This window comes from Mytilus edulis, chromosome 2 (genome assembly GCF_963676685.1).
Source record: "Mytilus edulis chromosome 2, xbMytEdul2.2, whole genome shotgun sequence".
NCBI classification, from domain to species: Eukaryota; Metazoa; Mollusca; class Bivalvia; order Mytilida; family Mytilidae; genus Mytilus; species Mytilus edulis.
In genome coordinates this window covers 34,194,296-34,220,142 of record NC_092345.1, presented here as the reverse complement: position 1 = coordinate 34,220,142, position 25,847 = coordinate 34,194,296, and the positions used below count along the sequence as shown (strand labels likewise).

The following is a 25,847-nucleotide window of genomic DNA, read 5'->3' as shown; positions in this document are numbered from 1 at the left end:
CATGTGTTGTTTTCGTATATTTTATTTTTCATTGCTCATGTGTTGTTTCCGTATATTTAAGCCGCTCGTCTTGAGCCTACCTATTTAATCCGATAACATCCCATATAGCAATAAAATTAAAATATTATTGCAATTCATAACTCTTAACAGACCCATTAACAGACCGGGTTTAATACATCTGACCAATTAACAGACCAGGTTTCAAATAAAAATTGATTAATGTCACCAAAAGACACCTTTTCGTGTAGATTTTTCACACAATGATATTAATATGGTTAACAAACATAATGCCTGTCTTTTTTCGATGTTCAAAATATTGCATGCAAGTAAATTCAACGAACATGTCTATTTTGTGTACATTTTGTGTGTGTAAAATATGTATTAATTTATTGATGAGTAGTCCGCTTTTTCATTTTATAGATCATTTATCGAAGCTGGAAATAAATAATTACAACTGATAACAGACTTAAGCCAACCCGATTAACAGACCAACCGCCGATATAGTCGCATATTCAATATAGATTGACCGACCAATCTCTCGGTTAGCCGAGTACCGGCCGTGAACTAGCACTTTCGCCATTTAAAGATGTTTATTTCATTTCATCAACATTAGTTTTGAATAACAAAAATACTTGACGTGACGTCTAAACTGACTTAAGAAATATTGCTGTTGACACTTATCTAACAAGTACATTTACATACCAAGTAACTTTAAGGAATGTTTATTACTTCTTCTGTTCGCAATGAAGTCATCATTATCAATTCCTATACCCTCTGATAATGCAATAAGTGCGGCATCAATGCTGGTTTCTCCTGGTCTATCTGTTTTGAACTCAATATAGCGTAATTTACCACAACGAAAAGTATCTATAGAACTCGGTGAAATTTGTACACATTCTATATGTGTAGATTCATTGTTTGGTATGCTGAGCTTTCGTCCACTGATAACGTCCTTGTTCACCACCACATGTGCGCAAGTTATAAATGTAATATCCCCCATAATTTTAACAAATCCTCCAAGTGTGCCTGTGTAGTATGTTGATTTTATTTGTTCGCCAGCTCGTATCCTACTTGCGAAGACGGGTTCCCCTTCCAAGATGTTTGTTTTAACATTATTTATAAATTTGGGGAAATGATTTTCTTTTATGGGAATTAAACCTTTTCTTCTGCAGAATAATTGAACACACGGATGATATACTTTTACACAATCTTTTGATGTGTAAATCGACTTGCAAATAAATGTCAACTTACTGTGCTTTTCAAATAAGTTTGAAGCAAGATTTCCATCGATTTCGAATTTTTCAGGGAAACAATCGTGTATTGATACATCGACATTTGTATTCTTACTCGAATGTTTGGTTTCAATTTGTATTACGTCATTTTGAGACAGATACTCTATTGGTATATTCCAGAATTGTTTAGGCAAGTATTTTGCAGATTTCACCATCTCAACTACGACAACAACGTCTTTTGAACATTGGTCAAACTCGTGACAGTTTAACTTTTTACAAACCATAGCTGGCCAAACATCAAGTAATCCGTCAATTTGGAATGATACACATTTGAAATATTCCCTGATGATAAACCAACATAAAGTATTTGTAATATTTTTATCATTTTTCTCAATAGCCATTTTCAAGGCGTTAGTTATAGCATCTTCTTTGTTTGTGTTTGGTTCATTCATATAGGCCAAAAGCATATAACACGCCATCTGGTGCTGATGTTTAATTACAGGTACAAGCCAGTCTTCTGGTTTGATACGGTTAATCTTAAGTAGTGTCGACAAAGTCATTAGTATCTCAAATTCCTTATCTGTATTGCCAAGCAATGCCTGCAGATAGTTCGATGAATCTAAGGGCATAGAAATTAGCACATGAAATTTATATATATATAGCTGCCATAATCATATAAAAATAAAAATCTTACAAATTTAAGATTATTCAACTTAACAGTATTTCTGCGATTTTTTAACTCACATGAACGAAATTAACCTATAGAATAAGCAATAATAATAAGACATACACAAATTGCATTTTTAAACACTATCATTTGACTAAGTATTGTATTATATTGGTTTTAAAACGCATGCTTGTTGAACTGAACTTTAATGTGCGTATTGTTATGCGTTTACTTTCTACATTGGCTATAGGTATAGGGGGAGGGTTGAGATCTCATAAACACGTTTAATCCCACCGCAGTTTTGCGCCTTTCCCAAGTCAGGAGCCTCTGGCCTTTGTTAGTCTTGTATGATTTCTAATTTTAGTTTCTTGTGTATAATTCAGAGTTTGGTATCACGTCCATTATCACTGTGCTAGTAAACATATTTTAGGGGCCAGCTGAAGGACACCTACAGGTGCAGGAAGTCTCGCTACATTAAAGACCCATTGGTGGCCTTTCGACTGTTGTTTGGTCTGTGGTCGGGTTGTTGTCGCTTTGACATATTCCCCATTTCCTTTCTCAATTTTATCATGTGAGAGCGGTATCAAGACCAGACGGGCGGATTGACGGACGGACCGATGTTGGCGGATGAATGGTCGGACGGACACCCGGCATTATCATGCGCCTTACAACGCGTTATAAACTTGTTAAGGGTTTTTAAGGGCAAGTTCGAAGCCTCTTTGATTTAGACATGGCGAACTGAACAGTGAAAAGAAGAAATTTTATTGCTTGACATTCTTATATTGCAGTCTCCTTGTCCCAACAGATAGTTCAATTCTAAACTAAAATAAGATGAAAGGACAGCTTACTCATTTCAATTGTTGTAAAACTGAGGGAATCGAAAAATAAGCAAGACGGATTGCTATGTAAGCCTTGCAAAATTATTTTACCTTCCACTAGTTATTGCTAGTAAATGAATCACCATATAAATAGCATAGCCGAATAATATTTTCAGAAAGGAGCTGTTTGTAATATTTTGTGTATTATCTAAGATTTAGGTTAATACATTTACTTTATAGATTATCATGTTTGGATAGCATATATATCTCTAAAATGTATGTTACTCACCCTTCTTTATCTTTAACAGATTAATATTGTCAGTGCTTATACTTGTGCTTTTGCATGACGAATCAATATTCACCATTCTTCCATCACAACAAATAACAAGTTTTGAAACCCACGACCCTTTAAAATGAATATTCATCGTAGGTCTCGGTTGACGTATTAAGGTAAAACATGTACTAAAAGTATATTTTGGTCAAATTACATTGTACTCTGTTTACTATACGGACTGCATTATACTTATTATTTACGCATACACCAGAGGTTGTTGAATAAGGCTTTGTTCGAGTTTATCTCATTTCAATTAACGTTTTGCAAAAGTAAATATCATCGTCCAAATTAGTTTGACAAGGCAAAATGTATATCGATGGTTGTGTGTCAAAATTTGATATTACCTAAAATCTGTTGAAATTGTTTCAGTTTCTGTAACGTTATATATAATTTAACTTTAACCATATCAAGAAGATGGATTCCATCTGTTGCACTTGTAACAGTGTTAACGAGACTATAATAATATATTGTTCCAATTGCGAAAACAAAGCATCGTTCATTACGGGTGTTTTTTTAAAACATAAACAATAATGTTGAAACATTAATTTCAGTCACTCAATAAGAATGATAAAAGAAAGTATGTTAACACCACTATTATAACCTCTTTAATATTTAAAAAAAAAATGTCAGACATAAGTTTTTATCTTTTTTAATTAAGTCTTACATAAACATTTAAAAAAAAATGCCAACAAGCCTCATCTTTCAATATTGTAAGCAATACTTAAATATGTGCAGCAGCTTTTAATCTAAAGGATATACCAATAATGAAAATACAAAATGTACTGAAAAAAAATCATAAATATGTAAAAAAAAATATGTTTGTAGTAAAACTGTTGCTTATATATTCATTTTTACTAAACTCTATGCTTTGAAATGGCAATGAAAGGGAAACATATAAATTTCGTAATGGCTTGGTACTTTTATGGTGTTTGACTAGTGAAATACCTGTCGGCTTTGTTAGAGTCTGAAGTTGTCCTTCGCTATGAAGCCTTAGTTTCATACCATCCTTAATCGTTTTAATCGGAATACCTTGGTCGCATCGTATCCTTATTTGGTGGTGCTTCACACTGTTTTCTACATGAACATCAAATAAATGTAAATTCAAATGTAGGTTATTCATTGATATGATGTACAAAATATTTGGCAAATGCGAATATATTGACTGACTTCAATATCAGGGTTACATTTGAAAAGTGCGCAGTTTTTCTTTGCTGAATCATACATAATATCTTATATAAGTAAAACTTGGTGATAACCAATACATAATTATATGCACTGTCAGAGTACAATTTGTTTAGGCTGAAAGAAAATTGCATTTTTTTACGTTATTGATGTTGAGCATAGACGAAACTAAGAGCATATATGGATGACCGTAACAAAAAAAATCGTATACTGTCACATTAATTCATAGCGGTGATGCACTATGTGGGTACACCTAACTTATACACCTTCTGCTATTCTGTCACATCTTTGTGTTTACATATGTATTATTGATACAGATGTAATTCATCTGCGAAACGGTAATTCAATAACGGTTAGCCAACTCGGGATGGCATCCGTAACATTTACGTGGGATGATTTCAACTTCACCATCTGAAACTCTTGGTTTAATAGTTTCCTTGTGTGCAGCAACCTCTCAAGGACATCATGATATGAAATACAAGCCCGGGATTATATCATTTGCAAGACATATACTCCGTATGCAGGCGCTGCTGGAATGTTGCTTTATAGAAATGGAAAATTCACAATTGGGAAGCTGAAATCATCTTGTTTGTCGTTAAGTTTTGTTTTCAACCGACCCTCATTGTCAAGTTTTAGATGTAAGTCAAGACATGTGGCAGACTTAACTATATCTGTAGTAGCCTTTATCTCTAGTTCGATCGATTAGATTCGTTCAACATAGTCACCAAATTTTGTATTATTTAGTGAAAGACCATCATCTATTTAGCGGAACGGAAAGTTAAAGGATATTGCTAACTTTCTTTCTAAGAATTTCCTGTATGAAGTCAGCCTCATAATAATAAACAAACAAGTCGGAAAGAAGAGGGGCACAATTGGTTCCCATTGGAATTCTGACAGTCTTTTAAAAAATTACGTCCTCCAAACGTAACGAATATGTTGTCAATCAAGAAATCAGGCAGTTTGATGATGTCAGTTTCTGAGAATTTTTTGTTTGAATCAGCGTGATTCTTTACACAGTAGGATTTTTTTATCCCTTTCCAAGACAAGATATTTGAATCTACGTTTGGAAACAACTACTTGTGTAAAGTGAAGAAAATTCAAATGTGTTGATACTATTGCAAGGTGAGAGAGTCTTAGATTGTATGTACATGTACTCTAAAAAAATACTCTGGAAATTTTTAGTATCCACATAAATATTTATCTGCACAAACACTTTTTGTGCCAAAACAAATAGATTTACCCGGCACTTAAAGCTACGGAAAGTTCTCAAACAACCACTTTATCGCTGTACTGTTTTGTACAAAAACGTTCTTGAAGCTACTGAATTAAACGCATGGCGTTCGTCTCCTAATATATCAGAACAAGTACTGACGGAGGCCAGGGTAATGAACACATACTGCATAATTGAAAAAAGGATTTTGACAATTATCCTTGAGGTGAATTCAGGCGTTTAAGAAGTGTTCAGTTTAAAATGACCGTTTCAGTATTCAAAACATATATATTCATATATACATTTTTATAAGTGGTAGAGATAAACGTCTGAGCATTGGTATAGATCATTAGCTAGCTTAAAAGCTATCTCTTCACCAAAAAATCAAATGACTTGACTAGTAATTCTTAAAAGTTTAATTTATAGAAAGGAGACAACCCAAACATAACCACAAAACATATGCTTGCACGACATACAAACAGTCAAGGTGTAAGCTTTCTGTGGCAATACTCTTGGAGACGAATCTTGATGAAGTGGAAATGGTTTCATATGTAACTGGTTGAAGCCTTGTATTAAATGAAGTCTTAAACGCCTTGTATTCCAGTTAAGTTTTGAAGGATTTATTCCATAAGCAACTGCTACCATAGACGCTACAGCAAACAACCCACTATCTGCATTATTCCTCTGTTTATTGGAACTGACACAAATCAACAAAAACCTGACCCTTGCTATTTCTATCCACCATAGCAAAGATGGCTCTTTTAGTATCTTGCAGTAGATGTCGATTCCAGCTATCAAATACTCTCACAGTATAAGGAGGACAACTTATATTAGATAGGGTTATCCAGTTTTTACCACTGACCTTAATAATTTGTATAAATAGACCTTTTGGTTTTTTATACACTACCAACAATTTGACTAGCGTTTACATGTACATTAAATGCCTCTATATACACAGTACTTTTAGGAAACATTACTAATCAGTACATTAAATGCCGCTATATAAACAGTACTTTTAGGAAACATTACTAATCAGTACATAAAATGCCACTATCTAAACAGTACTTTTAGGAATCATTACTAATCAGTACATAAAATGCCACTATCTAAACAGTACTTTTAGGAAACAACACTATTCAGTACATTAAATTTTATATCATTTTAAGTAATGTTGAGAAAAAGTTGTTTACAGTACTGAAAATTTCAGTCTTTTTCAGTACTAAAAATTTCAGTCATTTTTCAGTCATTTTTCAGAACTGAAAATTTCAGTAATTTTTCAGTACTGAAAATTTCTGCCATTTTTCAGTCATTTTTCAGTCTGAAAATTTCAGTCAATTTTCAGTACTGAAAATTTTAGTCATTTTTCAGTACTGAAAATTATAGTCATTTTTTAGTACTGAAAATTTCAGTACTTTTCCAGTACTGAAAATTTCAGTAATTTTTCAGTACTGAAAATTTCAGTCATTTTTAAGTACAGAAAGTTGAAGTCAAATTCAAGACCAAATAAAAAACTACTTTTTGCTATCACAAATATCATAAGCCCCAATGGTGAGTTGGGAATAGAAATATGCTCACTTGGTCCTGTTCCGACCGGCAGTAAAAAGCTTGCCAAAGTGGGGCGTCCGTCGGGCTGTGAAAGATGTATCAAGTTTGCAGCTACGTCCTGTCAGAATGCATATATCGAGGTTAAATTCAATGCCTCATGTAAAGAGAGTGACAAGATCTCTGCACGTTAAGAACCCTTGCAACAACTCTCCTGTTGCACGGCAAAATTTCTGTCCTTTACTTATACACCTTTATTTTCCAGTGGAAGTCGAAATTCCCCCTGATCATCATCCCGATAATATTCCGATTGGCCTCTATTATTACAAGACCTACTATCGTGAAATATTTGCCACTGGACATAAAGCAATCAAAAATCAATAAAAATGAATCATCAACAAATATCATAAGTTGGTTTGGGATAAAAACAAGAATTTTATTTTTAAACTCCATGACTATAAAATTGAGAATGGAAATGGGGAATGTGTCAAAGAGACAACAACCCGACCAAATAAAAAACAACAGCAGAAGGTCACCAACAGGTCTTCAATGTAGCGAGAAATTCCCGCACCCGGAGGCGTCCTTCAGCTGGCCCCTAAACAAATACATGTATATACTAGTTCAGTGATAATGAACGCCATACTAATTTCCAAATTGTACACAAGACTATGTATTCTTTCATTTCAACACATTAATACATTAAAGATGATTCTTTTGATGAACTTTATGACCACATTCTTTATGTGCCTTTTTCAAGCCACGACTTTTCATTTTTGATTGTCGTTATTTGTTGTATGTTATAATTGGTGTTATTCAATGTTTTTGGCGTAGACCAGTGCGGGGTTGGGTTTTTTTCCTGACGATTAGTTTCGCTAGTTATCAAGAAGACTGTTACAGCTTTCCATGTGCAATGATGTTTTTATTGTTGATTCATTTGAAAGACGGAAAAGGAGCTGGCATAAAGACAGTCAAATTCAATCACATAAGCAACAAATACAAAACCACCAGACAGAGGTCACCAATACAGTTTTTCAATATTAAGCAGTCAACACCATACAAGAAGTTCTGAATAGCTCCGACACAAAAAATTAGATGTCATCTAGATGTAAAGCACAATGTCAGAATATCGTTCATCAAACTAAGACGTATCTATAACATGACTTTGTCCGACTTGAACCGATTTTGTCGACGTCTGACGTTAAACATTATGGTTATATATTATAGTATCCTTGTTCTGTTGTTGTTAGTTGGGAGGCATACCACATCTCCATGTTTTATTAATAGAACTAAATATGTAGATTATATATGCAGTCGTCTATATTAAAACTGTTACTCTTTCATACTTTCTTGTAGCACTTGAAATGCAATGAAGTCTTTAATATAGTTCACATTTCTCCTATAGATAGAAAAGATTCTTCTGATATCATGACAGTTTGTTATCAATAATAATTTCAAAGTTATTTAAAAGAATAAGCACACGTTTCAAGATATTTTTTTAACATTAACCTTGGATCAAGTCAGGAACCTGTAGTCTAGTGGCTGTGGTTGGTTCATTAGACATGTTACGAAAAGGTATATTCTCGACGCTGAGGTTGACAAATTAGACTTTAAATTAAGGGACGGTGTCAAAACATTGATTATAATTTAAACAGGTAAACTTTTAATCTTGTGCGTCTTGGGAAATTCAAATCACATTTATCTAGAACATCTTAATGTAACATCCTATGATGATAATTGCTTTTGTGATATTATTTCTGGCTATCATAAGACATGAAAAGTGTATTCGTGCAGAAGTGGGTGGGCTAGAAAAGGGGGGAGCTGAGAGTTATACAAGTTCATTCGATTATAGATTGATAATATAATCATATTAAGCTAAATAGATATTAGTTTTATTGTTGTATTACAGTTCCTGAAAAAGTTCATTCTGTCGCTCCACTAATCATACAAAGAGCTCTATAGTCTGGTTGATTTTTCTCTCTCGGGTGTCTTCATAAGCTTCCAATGACTGAAAGTTTTTAAGTGCTTTATAGCGCGTTCGACATATATCCAACACTCTGATCTAGAAAATTCTTTTTTTTACATTTTCTTCTTTCTACTCGTGGTTAAGCTTCTAAGTTGGTGGCGTCTGTAGGGGTAAACATTTTCGAAGAACACATATGACAGACAGAAGCTAACGCCCACCACTGAACTACAGGCCCCTGACTTAGGACAGGCTAATGAAAAGAATTGCGGGCTTTAACATTTTTGTTATATGTCTTGCCTTTTTATCGCCCTATTCAATCCGGACTTTTTATTAGTTTATTCAGCCTTGTTTGACATGAATTGTCATCCTGCCTATTTTGTGTGAAGTTGCTCATTCTGTCATTTTTCTAATCTCGACACACCTGTCCTGTCTGTTTTCAAATTGAATCCTTGCCCCCTCCCCCTCCCGGAAAAAAAGATACCTCCGTAGAGTAGTAGGTACACATCCAACAGATTTGATATAAAAACGCCATAAATATTTTTAGAGAACCCCTAGCATTGTTATCTTAAATAGAGAAAAGACCCATCGATCATCGGTGATAATTTTACTATCGTCATTTTTTAATGAAACGGTTGGCGAATTTCCACAAAACGTTTAAGGAATTTATAAAATACAAAATATCTGCACAAAGTGGTGTTAAGTTGTAAATGCAAAGTCATTATGATATCATGCATTTGAAACACTGCAGGGATGTTCAATCGGTGAGTAGTGGGGCATGTATTACACAAACCTCTTACCGTTCTGAACATGAAATATTTGCCACTGGATGTAAAGCAACCAACAATCAATAAATCACAAACCCCTTATAAAGAAAATACAAATTGAGCTGTAGCTGTTCAAATTAAGACAAAGTTGTAAGGAAATAAAGGGGAAAATACATGTATTCAAAGATACATCATCGCGAATAAATTTCCTAAAACTATAATGCAACATGTTTCAAGTTGAAATTGTAAAACAAAATCCTGTTTAAGGTGTTTTAAAATAGACCCAGTTAAAAAAAATAGGTGTTAAACAAGTGGATCAGAATTCATATTCCTTTGTTTGATTTTCATAACTTTATAATTACATTAGATGTATGTTTCATTATAATACTTTATTTCGATAGGCTAACTGCACACCACGTGTTATTCCGTAAGCAATTGCATCACTCAATAAAACTTTTCATTCATGATAACACGTGGTCCAACAATAAAGTGCACAGGTGAATAAAATACAAAAATTGTAAAATTCGTGTTTTCACGATCATAGCTAAAAAAATGTAATTATAAGTATTTCCGCGCTTCATACAAAATGTACTTTGGTCAACGCTTTTACACCCCAATAAATTTACAAAAAGAAGCATTCAATTCTTAAATAAAAATTACCGTAAGAAACTTCTTCACGAGTAGGTATAAACTAGATTATAATACCAGATTATTTGAAAGACCTGTTAAGGGCTCGCCGAAGAATAGACCACTTTCGAGTTCATCCGTCACCGGCAAAAACTCGTCAATTATGCACGCCTTTATGACGTCATTTACCAGATAGAGGGGGTCGCCTGTATCCCTGCACTATTTACGTTCATCAAGCGTCTTAGTGATCGTCTTTGTGCAGGATAAACTAGAAATAATGGTTGCTCTGTAGGTACTTACTGACAATTCCCTAATAACAGTAGTGTTGATTGTCAATTTTGAGAATTCAATTTGCCGAATAATTCGTACAATATAGAATTATAGTTTTCCAACCACTCGCTCAACATTGGAAGGAAGTGACGACGCCCCTAAACGCACAAATGACGGTGATAAAGGCGCGTATAATTGACGAGTTTTTTCCGGTGACGGATGAACTCGAAAGTGGTCTATTGGTTTGTTATACATTAGGCAGTTAATATTCTGATATGAATTGTTTCATATTCATATTTCACATGTTTAAACCTTTTATAGCGACTTTTACTCACTCTATCAAGGCCGTTCAGTCGACTACAATTGTGTATATCTACCTAATCACGGCCGACACTCGGCTAACCGAGAAATAGGTCGGTTAATCTATATTGAGTATGCGGCTATATCGGCAGAGGGTCTGTTAATCGGGTTGGCTAAAGTCTGTTAATCAGATGTTATCGTGAAAATCAGTGCAAGGTTAGACTGTTTCATTGTATAACTTTTTAATTATATTTATATCATAAAAACTATTCATGTCTGACAAAATGATTTGGAGTACTGAATCCAGTGGTGTAATTATCTTTTTTCTAGCTTCAATAAACAATCTATAAAATGAAAAGGCGAATTACTCATCAGTAAATTTATACACATTTTACACACACAAAATGTACACAAAAATGACAAGTTGGTTGAGTTTACTTGTATGCAATCTTTGATCATCTTTTGAACATCTAAAAAAAGACGGGCATTATGTTTGTTTACCATATTAACATCAATATGTGAAAAACCTACACGAAAAATTGTATTTTGGTGACATAAATCCATTTTTTGATAAAATTATGGTCTGTTAATGGGTCGGATGTATAAAACTCGGTCTATTAATTGGTCTGTTAAGAGTTATGAATGACATTACAAGTATAATTTAATTGCTATATGGGGTGTTATCTGAATAAAGAGATAGGCTCAAGATTAGTGGCTAGAATAATAGATGGAAACAACACATGAACAATGAAACATAAGTTTAGACAATGGCATCTGAAAATTGATAGAAGTGATTTTAAAAAGTGTAAAATCAAAGAAATATTAATTTCATCAAAGTATGGTCGCATATATCTCATGTGGATTCTGTTTCATTGATATGAATGGCACCAATTTGTCATTTACATAGTTAACAAGTACATAAATCAGAGATAAACTTCGTAATGTTTTAACTTTTTTTATCAAATGAACTGAAAATCAAATATGTTTATAATGCAAACAAATATAGACAAACATTTCAACATCAACCTTTCTCTACACCACCTTGAAGGTCACTAGATAGAAAAACAAGCACAAGAACTTTTTTACATAAATAAGGCTGTTAGTTTTCTTGTTTGAATTATTTTACATAGTCTTATCGGGGTCTTTTATAGCTGACTATGCGGTATTAGCTTTGCTCATTGTCGAAGGCCATTTGGTGACCTATCGTTTTTAATGTTTGTTTCATTTTGGTCTTTTTGTGGGTAGTCGTCTCATTGGCAATCATACCACATCTTCTTTTTTTATATGTTTGTGGATTGCAAGTCGGCTAAATGACTTACGATATCGTAGGAATACATCACTACTCAAAAAATATAATTAATATTATGCATTTATTGTGATTTACAGGCATATACAATTGTCTTTTTCTTACACATAATTTCAGCACCCAACACTAATATTAACAAAACTTACTAATGTCTATTTCTTGTTCAGAACCACGGTTTAGAACTTGGTACTGGCATTTCCTTAGGCGGCAGAAAATGAGAATGATGACTCGGTACAAAGAAAAATACATACCGGAAATAAACTCCTCATACATACCAGGATTGAAATTTGATATTTGCGCCTTTATATCCGCCAGAAACGCGTTTCGTCTACGAAAAAATCATCAGTCACGCTCGAAAAAAATGTTTAAAAGGCCAAAAACAAAGTTGAAAAGCATCGAGGAAATACAACTCATACCGGCACACATCAGCGTATAGCTCCGGCGTGTTAAAAATCATTTACGCTGCCAATATGCTTTAACCGTGTATTGGGCGTACTAGAAGCGTACTTTATCCGGCGTTCAAGAAACGTATGTTGGCGTATGTTGTATGTTTTTATGCTGCATAAAAAGGAGTAGGTCCGGTAAGACCCCTTTTTGGCCCAAAAATATAACAGTTTTACAAAATTGTTAAAATGTTAACTTTTAGTTATTTATTGGACAGTTGAATGCTTCTGGTACATAAATATGGGCTGTTTTTGACAATACAATGCACATATATCGGGTTGTAGCACCATTAAGTCATGCTTAAGTACTGAAATCTTCAAAATTCTATCATTTTAGTTAAATTTTAGACGGTTTCCATGTAAAACGAAAGTGGCCGCATTCGTGTTCATCCTTAATATTGAAATGTAAGTTGTATTTTATGATAATACATAACATATATAAAGGTTGTGGATGAACACGGATGCGGCAACTTTCATTTTTGACAAAAACCATCTGAAAAAGTGACGTTTTTTGGCATATTTGAGAGATATTTCATATTTGAGCTTGAATCGGATCGTTTTTATGACTAAATCAGTTAAAATCTTTCATTTATACTTATTGAATCAAGTGAAATAAACACTTTTAAAGAACTTAAAAGGTGGTCAAAATCTTTTGTCAGATGAAAACTGAAATTTGAGGCCAAAATGAGTCCTTACCGGACCTACTCCTTTCCTCGGGTTGTAGCGTTCATCAAGCGTATTTACTTTCCTTCAGTAGCTAGAGGTATAGGAGGAGGGTTGTTATCTCATAAACATGTTTATCCCCTCCGCAATTTCGCGCCTGTCCCATTTCAGGAGCCTCTGGCCTTTGTTAGTCTTATATGATTTTTAATTTTAGTTTCTTGTGTATATTTCGGAGTTTATTATGACGTCCATTATCACTGTACTAGCATACATATTTTTTAAGGGGCCAGCTGAAGGACGCCTACGGGTACGGGAGTTTCTCTACATTGAAGACCCATTGATGGCCTTTGTCTGTTGCCTGTTCTATGGTCGGGTTGTTGTCGCTTTGACACATTCCCCTTTTTCTTTCTCAATTTTACCTTTGTATTTTGACGTACTTCAAACTTGTGTACGCGCATTAAACGATTGCTAAGCATTCCTATGGCGTGCAACTAACGTATACCGACTTTGTCAGATTTCTCTGTACGTTTGGTGCTGAGCTCGCCGGTCTATCCGCCAATGTGTGACGCCGGCATAAGGTATTATATTCCTGAGGTAGAAAAGCCTAAGTAAATTGTCAAAGAAAACGCATTGAATTTAACCAGCTGCATTGCAACAAATGACAGATTCATAGATGTTACAGATTTTGAACAGACAAAAAAATAAGGCTGATTGATAACTTGGCGTAAATAATAAATTCATGGGAATTCGAGTTGCCAATCAGTCCATATAACGCTAATTTGAAGTAATACACCCTTTTAATGAAATGCAGTAAAAAAAAATAAAAATAAAAGTGCTCTTTCTTTTACGATACTGTTGCACCGTATTGTAATGTTTTCGTCATAAGTAAATCTCATTTTTTTTCAATGTGAAAATATAAACTCAAGATATTAAGACTATTGCCGTGGCTAAATAACTCTTAACTGACACGATTTAAATTTTCCAACCTATTAACGGACTGTATTTCCCTAATATTCATTAAAATGTGGCATAACTCAACTTATATAACAATTATGAAATATTTATCAATGACAATTGATTTTTTAGAACCAAAGTACTACTTTGTGTCCTTTAAATCATATCTAAAAATGGTTTTTGGCCTTTTATCTAAAATATTGCTATGAGTACAAGCATACTTGCGAGGCGCCTTTTCGTTTTACATAAAATTGCGCAGGCTATGCATTTTTTTTAATGTAGGAAAATATTCTATGATAGATATCATTTTGTCAGACACTTTTCTTTTTTTGATGTGATTCTCATAATATGCCAAAAATCTGTATATTTAACAGAGTTTAACATTAAATTGTTAGTTTTACTCTTAACAGACGTATAACCAACCCGATTAACAGACCCACCGCCGATATAGCCGCATACTCAATATAGATTAACCGACCTATATCTTTCGGTTAGCCGAGTGTCGGCCGTGCTAATACTTTGGTGAATTATTATAGTTGTATCATTGAAAATTATAACCACATTCCTTTTTTTTACCAACACTGATATTTTCTATTCAACGGCAAGAAAAAAGAACTTTGCTTCTGATTGTTCTTTGAGTGGTTTTAATATAGCATAAAAATTTTGTCAGCAGTAGATTTTGAATGAAAAGCTGGACTAATTTTTAGGGTAGTAAGGCAGAATCCAATTAAAATACATATTCTAAATATGAAAAGAAATGTAAGTTAAATCTCCACAAAACAGTAACACTTCTAGCAAAGATATCATTCTTTATCTAAACTACAGACAAATTTTCTACCTATGAAATCAAAGTGAATAACTGGTATCACATGATGGGAAATGAACACGAATCGAGTCTTCACAAGAATTTAACAGTAACTGAACACATTTTAGATAATATTATAGAAAGTTAAATATGAATTGTTTTTGGTCGTGAGCATGTTTTATACAACCTTTCTTTATTTCTTTCTTGTTGTTCAAATCTCTTAGTCCTCAACAGTAAAAGTCAGTCCTGTAAGCTCTAACCAATAATGTCTCAAATACAACTTATAAGATGCAACAAGAATGCTCAGCTGTAACGTCTCGCCTACTTTTCTATTCACGAATTATTTTATGCTGATAGACCAAGGAAATAGTTTTAGTACAGGTATCACATAAATCACACATTGTCAAAGATCCATGAAAATGAAGTCAATGTGAGATAAATCAATTTAAGTCAGAAAGACATGTTTAGCTGACAATCATTATACACACGTAATATAGTTTTGCTTTTGCTTATCTCATAAAAGAAACAGCCCTAACCATGAAAATTACATATCGACCAATGAACCTTGAAAAAAAAAGTCAAGGTGACTCGTCAGATGAACCCTGCTAGACAGACATTTAAATCATAAAATCATTTCATTCATTAGTATTGCTAAAAGAAAAAGACAAAAACAAAATTTAACATTGACCAATGACCTGTGCAAATTAGACAAATAATCGTACACAAGATGCATAGAAAACTAATGACTATTAAGCAACACGAACCCCACCATGGGTTTGATTTCGATGCTCCTGAAGAGTATGCTGATCCTGCTCCACATATAAATGTAGCATCCATCCTGTTGCTTATGTTATTACAAACCTGGTTAATAGTATAATTCGGTAGTTCACTAATAGGTGAGTGAAAAATTAACATGATACAAATAGAAATTTGTTTTCAAGCAGTTGCTTGACATTGAAAATGAGGTCAAGTCCAACAGATATAATACAGACTTTCGTTATACATGTATAAGCCACAAGGTATGAAGCCTCCAGTTCAAGTCAATTACCATATAAAATATCAAGCTCAATACAAATAGCTAACGCCGTAGGATTGTTATCTGTATATATTATAATTTATCATTCAATTTGCAGTCTCCATGATAAACTAGAACAAGATATTTCTAATAATAACATTAACGGTACCAATTTTTCTGCACCAGATGCGCATTTCGACAATACATGTCTCTCCAGTGATGCTCGTGGCCAAAATATTTGAAATCCAAAGCGTATATAAAAGATGAAGAGCTATAAATATAAGTTAACCAATTTTACCCTTAAAATTAGATCTATGAATATTTTTTAGTTATTGCTATAATTTTTTTTAATTATCCGTAGTTATGGATCGAGTATTATACACATATATGTTTTTTTTAAATTCTGTATTTTACTGATAAATATACTCACTTTTAAAGTCAACATCACACTTTTACACTAACAGCAGTAACTGCAGGTGAGCTACAGAGTTCTGTGGATCCATTTATCTATATATCCCTATGAAGATTTCTGTTTCCATAGTTTGGTAAAATAATTAAGCTCATTAGTATGCAGAGAAAAACAGTTTTTACAATTTTAGATAAGTTAACGGACAATGATAACGGATACAAATTATGAATGTAGCAAAGTTGGCTAAAAAAAATATGACAACCAATTCTTTTAAATGGATTTTTGAAACTCTTTTCTGTAGGCTGATAAGACTTGAAAGAAATTATTTTGCCCAACATGCCCAGAGCATGAGGAAAATTAATTCTCTGCAACTTAAAATGCAGGAACTAAATAGAGTAAAAATGCAGCTTTGCTGCAGTAAAATATAAACTTGTGTAGCAACAGATCAAAATGATTAGATCTATTCGTCAACCCCCCCCCCCAAAAAAAAACCCATCAAATGATTGTCCCCTTAAAACAAAACAACCCTGACCATGGCAACCATAAAATAACCATTGTAGAAAAGTTACAGATTTCATAACAATTGAACCGGAGACAAGTTATTAAGTTACACAGTTTTGATGGCAACATCAAGTGGTGGATCCAGAAAGTGGGGCCCCGCTGACTGCCTAAGAGGGGCCCGCTCTAGTAAAGCTTCAGTGATTCCCTATATAAGCAAGCAATTGTTTGTCTCCCCAAAAAGGGCGGCTGCACCCCTCTAAATCCGCCTCTGACATCATTTCGTCAATTCGTAAGAGATTCACTTGTTATCGAGTTTCGAGTTGCGAGTTAAGAAAGTCGGGTTGCAAGTATTGAGTTGTGAGTAACTAAAGTCGAGTTGTGAGTTACAAAAGTCGAGTTGCGAGTTTCAAAAGTTGAGTTGCGAGTTATAATAATAATAATACATGTAATAACTCATTAAGATTAAACCAATTTTCAATAAGGCTCTCTACATACAATATCAACTACATATAAACATAATAATTATTAATCTACTAATATACAAATGAAAACAATAGATCTAAATACACAAACTATAATTACAACAACAACAAGGTGCTCTGCAGGGCACATCTTTATACGACCGCAGTGGTCCAACCCTGAACGGTTGGGGCAAATTTGGTCACAATATTCAAGCTTGATACTTTCTAAATTTGGATTGTGATCGAATTTTTGACATAATAAAGGTTTTGGTCACAAAATAAATGTGGCTAGAGATCTAACACATCAACTGTACAATACTGTGCAATTGAATATATAAAAAAGAAGATGTGGTATGATTGCCAATGAGACAACTACCAACAAAAAGACCAAAATGACACAAACATTAACAACTATGGGTCACCGTACGGCCTTCAACAATGAGCAAAGCCCATACCGCATAGTCAGCTATAAAAGGCCCCGATAAGACAATGTAAAACAATTCAAACGAGAAAACTAACGGCCTTACTTATGTAAAAAAAAAATGAACGAAAAAAAACTTTGTAACACATAAACAAACGACAACCACTAAATTACAGGCTTCTTCTTGAAACTTTTCAAAATTCGAATTACGAAAAATTTTGAAAAAAAAGGAATCCCTTAAAAAATTGTAAACTAACCCCCCCCCCCCCCCCCCCCCCCAAACCAAAAAAAAACGTATGGAAAACCCTCTTTACGCAATAACCCTTAAACTCAATCCCATCATTTCCCTTGTAGGATGGAACCTTGTATTACAATTTCAGAGAGATTCTTTCACCTAAACAAGTTTTTGTTTGGAAACTAGAAACATGATATTTTTTTTTGTCCTTTTTTTGCCCCTAATTCCTACATATTTTGGACAATTATTCCAAAACTTAATCCTAGCCTCCCCTTTGTTATATGGAACATTGTGGTACAATTTTAGAGAGGTCCATACAATTACACACAAGTTATTGTCTTGAAACTAGAAAAATGCTTGCTTTTGGACCCTTTTTGTTCCGTTATTTCTAAACTTTGAACCTATAAACCAATAAACGAATCCAAACCTCCTACTTGTGGTTTTAAACATTTTGGTACAATTTCAGAGCAAATGAAGTACGTATACACAAGTTATTATCCTTAAACGAAAAAAATCCTTGTTTTGGGCTTCTGATTCATAAACGGTAGGGACAACCATCCCCCAAATCGATCCCAACCTTCCTTTTGTGGTATTGACCCTTCTGAAAAAAGTCACAAAGATCTACTTTTTTAAACTTAAGAAACTTTCCGGAAACCAAAATGTGTTTTCGGACGACGCAGACGACGACAACGACATCATTACATTATACGATCCAAAACAATTGTTTGCGGTCGTATAAAAAACACCTATAGTATACATTGTGGCTTAACTCATACATTTGACACGTTAAAAATATAATGACTTGTAAGAGTATTTGAAAGCAGATATACTTTTTTTTTAATTATTTCACTGGATAATGAATTCCACACTTTTTGACAACTAAAAGAACCAGATGCTCTACAGGGCGCATCTTTATATGACCGCAGAGGTTGAACCCTGAACAGTTGGGGCAAGTATGGACACAACATTTAAGCTTGATATACAGCTCTGAATTTGGAGTTTAATTTAAAACATTTGTAGTTGACACAACATAGTTTTCTGACACAGAATGAATGTGGTCTAAGAACTTAAACTTAAAAACTTTAAGATTTTAAATTGGACATTTATATCCAAAATCTAAGTACACCGTTAGATTTGGCATATCAAAGAACCCCAATAATTCATTTTTTTTATGAAATCAAACAAAGTTTAATTTTGTACCCTTATGGCCTCTAATTCCTAAACTGTGGGGACAAAAACTCCCAAAATCAATCCCAACCTTCCTTTTGTCGTCATAAACCTTGTGTTAGAATTTCATAGATTTCTATTCACTTATTCTAAAGTTTATGTGCAAAAACCAAGAAAAATTCTTGTTTGGGACCTTTTTTGGCCCTAATTCTTAAACTGTTTGGACCAGAACTTCCAAAATCAATCCCAACCTTCCTTAAATGGCCATAAACTGTTTGTATAAATTTCATATGTTTCTATTAACTTATACTAAAGTTAAAGTGCGAAAACACCAAATGTCTTCGGATGACGACGACGACGACGACGACGACAACGACGACGGCGACAACGACGACGGTGACAACGGCGACAACGACGACGACGCCAACGTCATACCAATATACGACCGAGACCACAATGTCTGTTCTTCGAATATAGTCCCTAGTGTTTACTCTTTAAAACTAATATGATATGTTATTTGTAACTTTTCTTTTCATTTAAAATACATATTTCAATATCAAAAAGCTTCCCAAATTAAAAATTGCTGGATAGTATTACAGCTTTATGTTTATTTACTTTAATCTCTGGTTGATCAGCTCTTCAGCGGCCGGTAACACCGACGTTGTCTTTAAGATCTATAAAATATATAAGTTTCTCACTGAATGTATACAAAGAGGGTTTAAAAGCTATGCAATTATCAAATATATACTTATCAAGCTTCATGTAAATTATTTAACAATGAAATACATAAATTAAGAAATTTGGAGTTTTACCAAGGGAGCTAATAATTAATTAATAACACTGTCTGCCGCACAGCATTTCGGGGACTCTCCCTCTGGTATCTTTCCTCTCCCTTTTATAGATGACTATGCGGGGGCTTTTCTAATTATTGGGGATATTATGATGACCTAAGTTGTTAATTTTTGTGTCATATAGTCACAGAGTCATCCGCATCGCTTCCCTCAATCTTATTCTATCACCAATAGCACGGGTGTCATTCGGTTTATCGGGAGAAATGATCGTGAAAGAATATCTAACGGCGGTCAAGTATTAAGAGACGATCGAGAAAGTTCTGGTAACGGATCGTGAAAGACATTTAATGTACATTTTTGTTCAAAATCTTTGAAAAAATCGCTTTATTTTCATAACGCGGAACGAATCAAAACAAAAAAAATATGTGTCTGTCAAAATGGTTTAACTTCCTCAACATAATGGTAAAATTAGATAGAGAAAATATGCAGTACTTTATGAAAAAACACAAAAGGCGCAATGCTTGTCTATGAAATTAATTACAAATAACACGCTTTTTGTACCTATAATGGTCATATTTCAGTTTATCGTGATATATTTGAAATTTCATCTTTGGTGTATCTGATAGTACAGTAAAATTAAGGTATGTTCTTCTCTTAAAAGCATTAATTTGTTTATGAAAACCTTGAATTTGTTGAATATCCGTAAAACTTGATCATGAAAGATCAGGCAACGCATTATTTTGATCGTGAAAGATAATGCAAGACCAGACTTATTACTAGTAATCAGACAGAAATCAGTATTTCTTTTACCATTTGATAAACCTCCAACTGGTTGAAGCCTGTTACTTCATTTTTTATTTTAATAAGGATGAACATTAAAGCTATTTTTCTTTATTCAACACTTTACCTCGAAATTTAAAAAAAACAACAATTAAAAAACAGCTCTGAGAATCGGTCAAGTGCAATTCAGGCAGATCGAAATTATTTAGCCAATAATATGGATATGTAACGTTTAAACCAAAATAATATCCAGCAATCAAAAAAATACAGCAAAACAGCATCTTTCATCAGTAATTTGAGATTGAACGATTTTGTGCAACAGTACTTTCTTAAGGTAGTTCGGGGGTTTAAATTTTCGCGCCGTCTGCGCATAAAGTTGCGCATTGATATCGTAAGTGATGTACATAGTCGTAATTTTCCGTAACAGTAAAATATGATCATTTAAATAATCTTTTTTATTCAAATGCATTGAGAAAGAGTTGAATAACTTTTAAATGCAATTTTAAAACTTAATAAAATTTATTGTTACAATTGTCATTGTTGAAATAGGACTTCCGTTCTAAAAATAACTTGATGCCATGTTTTTGACGAAGGAGAAGAATGAAAAGAGAATAACTCACATTTATCGAACACGTGAACTGCTTTTCATGAATACTGTAATGCAGATCGAAATTAAGTTCTGTATATACAACGCAGATGTGGATTGATTAAATTATATACTACAGACTATAGAATACCAGAGCGCAAATGCTGTAATGTCTCGTCTGCTTTACTTATGATTGTTAATTTTTTGAACGTCTATAATACCAAGGGTGTTCTAGAAGTGTCAAATGCGCTTAATGTGCTTAATTTATTTTTGTCCATCTGATGAGCTTAGCCTTTTCAATTGAATTTTATAGTTCGTTCTTATGTTGAACTGTTCATCACTGTCTCAGGTTAGGGGAGGGTTGGGATCCCGCTAAAATGTTTAACCCCGCCACATTATTAATAGATGTGCCTGTCCAAAGTCAGGAGCCTGTAATTCAGTGGTTGTTGTTTGTTTATGTGTTACATATTTGTTTTTCGATCATTTTTTTTAATACATATAAGGCCGTTATTTTTATCGTTTTAATTGTATTACATTGGCATATAGCTCTATGCGGTATGGGCTTTGCTCCTTTTTGAAGGCCGTACGGTGACCTATAGTTGTTAATGTCTGTGTCATTTTGGTCTCTTGTAGATAGTTGTCTCTTTTGCAATCATACCACATCTTCTTTTTTTTAAATTAGGATTATCAATAGTTCATACAAAGAGCGCAGGGTCAGATGAACCATGACATACCGATCTCTACAAATATCCCTTAGACCAAAAAAATGTGTTCCGATCTTTACAATGCATTAGAAACTGACAAATGTATTAGTTATGCTTCGCCAATTAATTCGAAACATAAGGTCAAAAGTATTATGAACCCTTACCGACAGCCAGACATAGACATCTTACTATCATTCAGTATATCAAATACAATTGACGTCATCATGGTCATATATATGAAACATGCAGACAGACTTGTACACCATACACGAAATACCATGGCACTATAGCATACAGGTATTTATCCTGCAATTGGGTGTCCTACTATACAGATACAGCCCTACAGATATCGCTATGCTGTATCTGTATACTATACAGATATCGCTTTAAAGCTTCGCCCACTGCCGGACTGAGTATTGTTTGAACCTCTGTGACCTCAGAATGTGTATTCCAGTTGCATTCCAATGACGATGACAATTGTCGATTTCAAAACTTGAATGTGTATGATTGTGTTACAAAATTAACCATGTCAATTTCAGCATGCATGTTTAGTGAATGTCAAGTCTGAAGCGTAGGACAACTCGTACACTTCTGTTTTAAATTTGACAATGTTTTGTTATTTGTTTTTACTGTTGAAATTAGTTGTTATGTTAAAATAGGTAATTATTCACCTTGAGCGATGAATTATTGTTGACCATTCGAGATTCTTTTTTGCGAACCCGTCTTCAGCGTAATGTGTGATTTTGATATTACTACGCGGGCCTCAAGGGATTACAAATCGAAAATAAATGCTAAATATGTCAGTTTGTGTGTCTTTCAAAACACAAACAATATACAGAACTAATTGCAGGATAAAGACAATAACTGTTTAGTGTCTTTAAATATCAGCTGTATTTGTACTCGGCTCGAAACAGGTGTAGTAGCTCGCTAAAAGCTCGCATACACCTTGTTTCCTAGCCTCGTACAAATACAGCTGATATTTAAAGACACTAAACAGTTATTGTCTATATATCCAAAAGGCTAAACAACCTTAAACAAACATTGCCGAATGATGCATGATAATGAGTTCGATGTTACTTGAAAACTTGCAGAAGTCGAAAAGTACAACTCACAATCATAACAACAGACAGTTATCCTAAAGCTTAACGAATCTGCGATACGGACTTGACCACAAAAATGAATCTTCATCCATGAAATCAGGCAAATTCGGGGTCAGGTTAATCCTGTATGACGGACATGTAGTTTATAGGATCCAATATACAAAATGTGGGTATCCTTTAACTCATGATGAGTGAGTACTCCACATGACAATAAAAAGCTTCATCCTATAATCAACCAACTATTTTACATTTCATTTTCTGGAAATATTAATACTTTGAAAAGCTTAAACCTATTGAGAATGTTGACCTATATAGCTTTTTTCAATACCAATAACAAATATTAATGATGATATAATTGAAGAATAAGTTGAACGTCTTCGTGGCATCAAATCTTTCACGATCCTTTTCACGATCTTCAAAAATGCGGCACGATCCGAAAAATCAAATTTTGTGTAAATAGTTTCTTTATTTACCAAGTTTCAGATTATGTTATACAAAATAACTATGAGAACCATTTGATTATTTCAAATAGAAAGACTTTATTCGTATTAAAGTAGGGTTTCTAGTCCGCGAATTTGTGAAAAAAATCATGTTTGTTTACATTTTTTATGTCATTGAAATGTCGAGTAGCAATCTGCCTTTTGTTGTTTTGTAATAACTATGTACTTTTAAAACTGGTTATTCTCACATATTGATCATAATGTTGAACCATTTTGACAGACAGTTTTATTTTGTCGTAAATTTGTCTGTGTAATAAATTATAAATTAGAATATGTATTGATTTCATAGGTCTTCTCGATTAAATGTCTTTCACGATCCGTTACCAGAACTTTCACGATCGTCTTTCAATACTTGACCGCCGTTAGATATTCTTTCACGATCATTTCTCTTGATAAACCGAATGACACCCGTGAATAGTTTTAACACCTAGTCTGATCAAGTCTTGACCAGTAAGGTGCTGAAAAGTGTCATCTTCTATCCTCTCATCTTAAAACTTTTCAATTTAAAAGATTTTTCAAATTAAGTTCTGCAAGAGCACGTTGTGTAGCAGACGAGGTGTTGATAGTATGAAAATAAACCCGAAAAAAAAATATCCGGCTTCGTATGTTTTCGGTTATTTTCGGAAGTCTACCACCACCACATAATGAAAAAAGCACTGAATATAATTGATTAATCTGAACATAATGAAAAGGGCACACATAATCGAGAAAACAAACGCTGAAAATAATTAAATGATCACAGCATATACTAAATATGAACAACGGAAGACAGCTATGGCGTTCCATATTCCTTGTCTGTCCTATTATATTCATCTATGGTATTTGAAATGAAAATAAGCACAAAACCAGTCATTTTAACAATTAAGATTCTATCAAGGAACCCTTTTGAGTTGACTATATCAGAGACGAAAACAAAATGTGTACAACGGATATAAAAAAAGAAGATGTATATGATTTCAAAAGAGAAAACTCTCCACAAGAGACCAAAATGACAGAAACTATACCAAATATAGGTCACTGCACGTTATCAACAATGAGCAAAACCCATACAATATAGTCAGCTATAAAACTTAAAAGGCCCCAAAATAACAATGTAAAACGAGAAAACTAACGGCTTATTTATGTACAAAAAATAAACGAAAAACAAACTGAACACATAAACAAACAACCACTGAATAAGTATACAAGACAAAAAGAAAAGGACAGTACAAAATACGTTAAGAATCTAATCTAAAATCAAAATCAAAATAATCCTCGAACAAAATAAATATTTATATATAGAGAAGGTGACTAGATGCTCTACAAGGGAAATTTGCATATTTCGAATTCTACTTAATATGTTATTTACCAGCAATTTAAAAATTAATAAATACATATTTGAACAATAAAACAAAGAATTTTCATCATAGGATCGGGATATTGTAACTTGATAAAATAATTCGAATGTGAAATGGTGGTAGCTAACCACGGATCCAAGAAAAGACACGTATTATATATGTCAATAAACACGATATTAAAATAAGAAGATGTGGTATAATTTCCAATGAGATTTCTGTTTACTACAAGCTATAGCTATTGGAAGAAAAAGCTCCAGTAAAATTAAATTTTATCAAGCTTAACTTAAAGGATTGGAGAGGACTTGTTATCTGAAAGACAGAGAAAACAACATGATTTTTTTTTTATATCAGGCACTTTTCAATATTCCCAACTATAGAATCCGACAAACTAACGAAAAAGATGTTTTTAGTGAGAACAACAATTTATCAAACCACATTTATATCTTCAATATAAAAATAAAGAGATGTGATATGATTTTCAAAGTTTAAAAAATAAATGGATTTAAGCATGTATAGTCGGCTATAACAGATTCCGACATGAAAAATAAGAATGAATACACAAACTGACGGCCTAATTCATAATAAAACAATTGAAGAAAAACATATATCAAACAAAGTTTAATGTTGGACCCTTTGGGCCCCTTATTCCTAAACTGTTGGGACCAAAACTCCCAAAATCAATACCAACCTTCCTTTTATGGTCATAAACCTTGTGTTTGAATTTCATAGATTTCTATTTACTTATACTAAAGTTATGGTG

At 33.4% G+C, this 25,847-nt stretch overlaps 1 protein-coding gene across 1 annotated transcript in view; it reads right to left on the bottom strand.

Annotated features, from left to right (window-relative positions):
* Positions 1-25,847, bottom strand: part of LOC139512047 (uncharacterized) — a 64,160-nt gene that overhangs the window by 4,915 nt on the left and 33,398 nt on the right. Inside the window, exons 10-12 of the mRNA XM_071299363.1 lie at positions 3,997-4,125; positions 3,007-3,123; positions 703-1,851 (exon numbers count right to left, since the gene is read on the bottom strand). Of these exons, the coding sequence (XP_071155464.1) occupies positions 703-1,851; positions 3,007-3,123; positions 3,997-4,125 (1,395 nt within the window). The remainder of the gene's footprint in view (positions 1-702; positions 1,852-3,006; positions 3,124-3,996; positions 4,126-25,847) is intronic.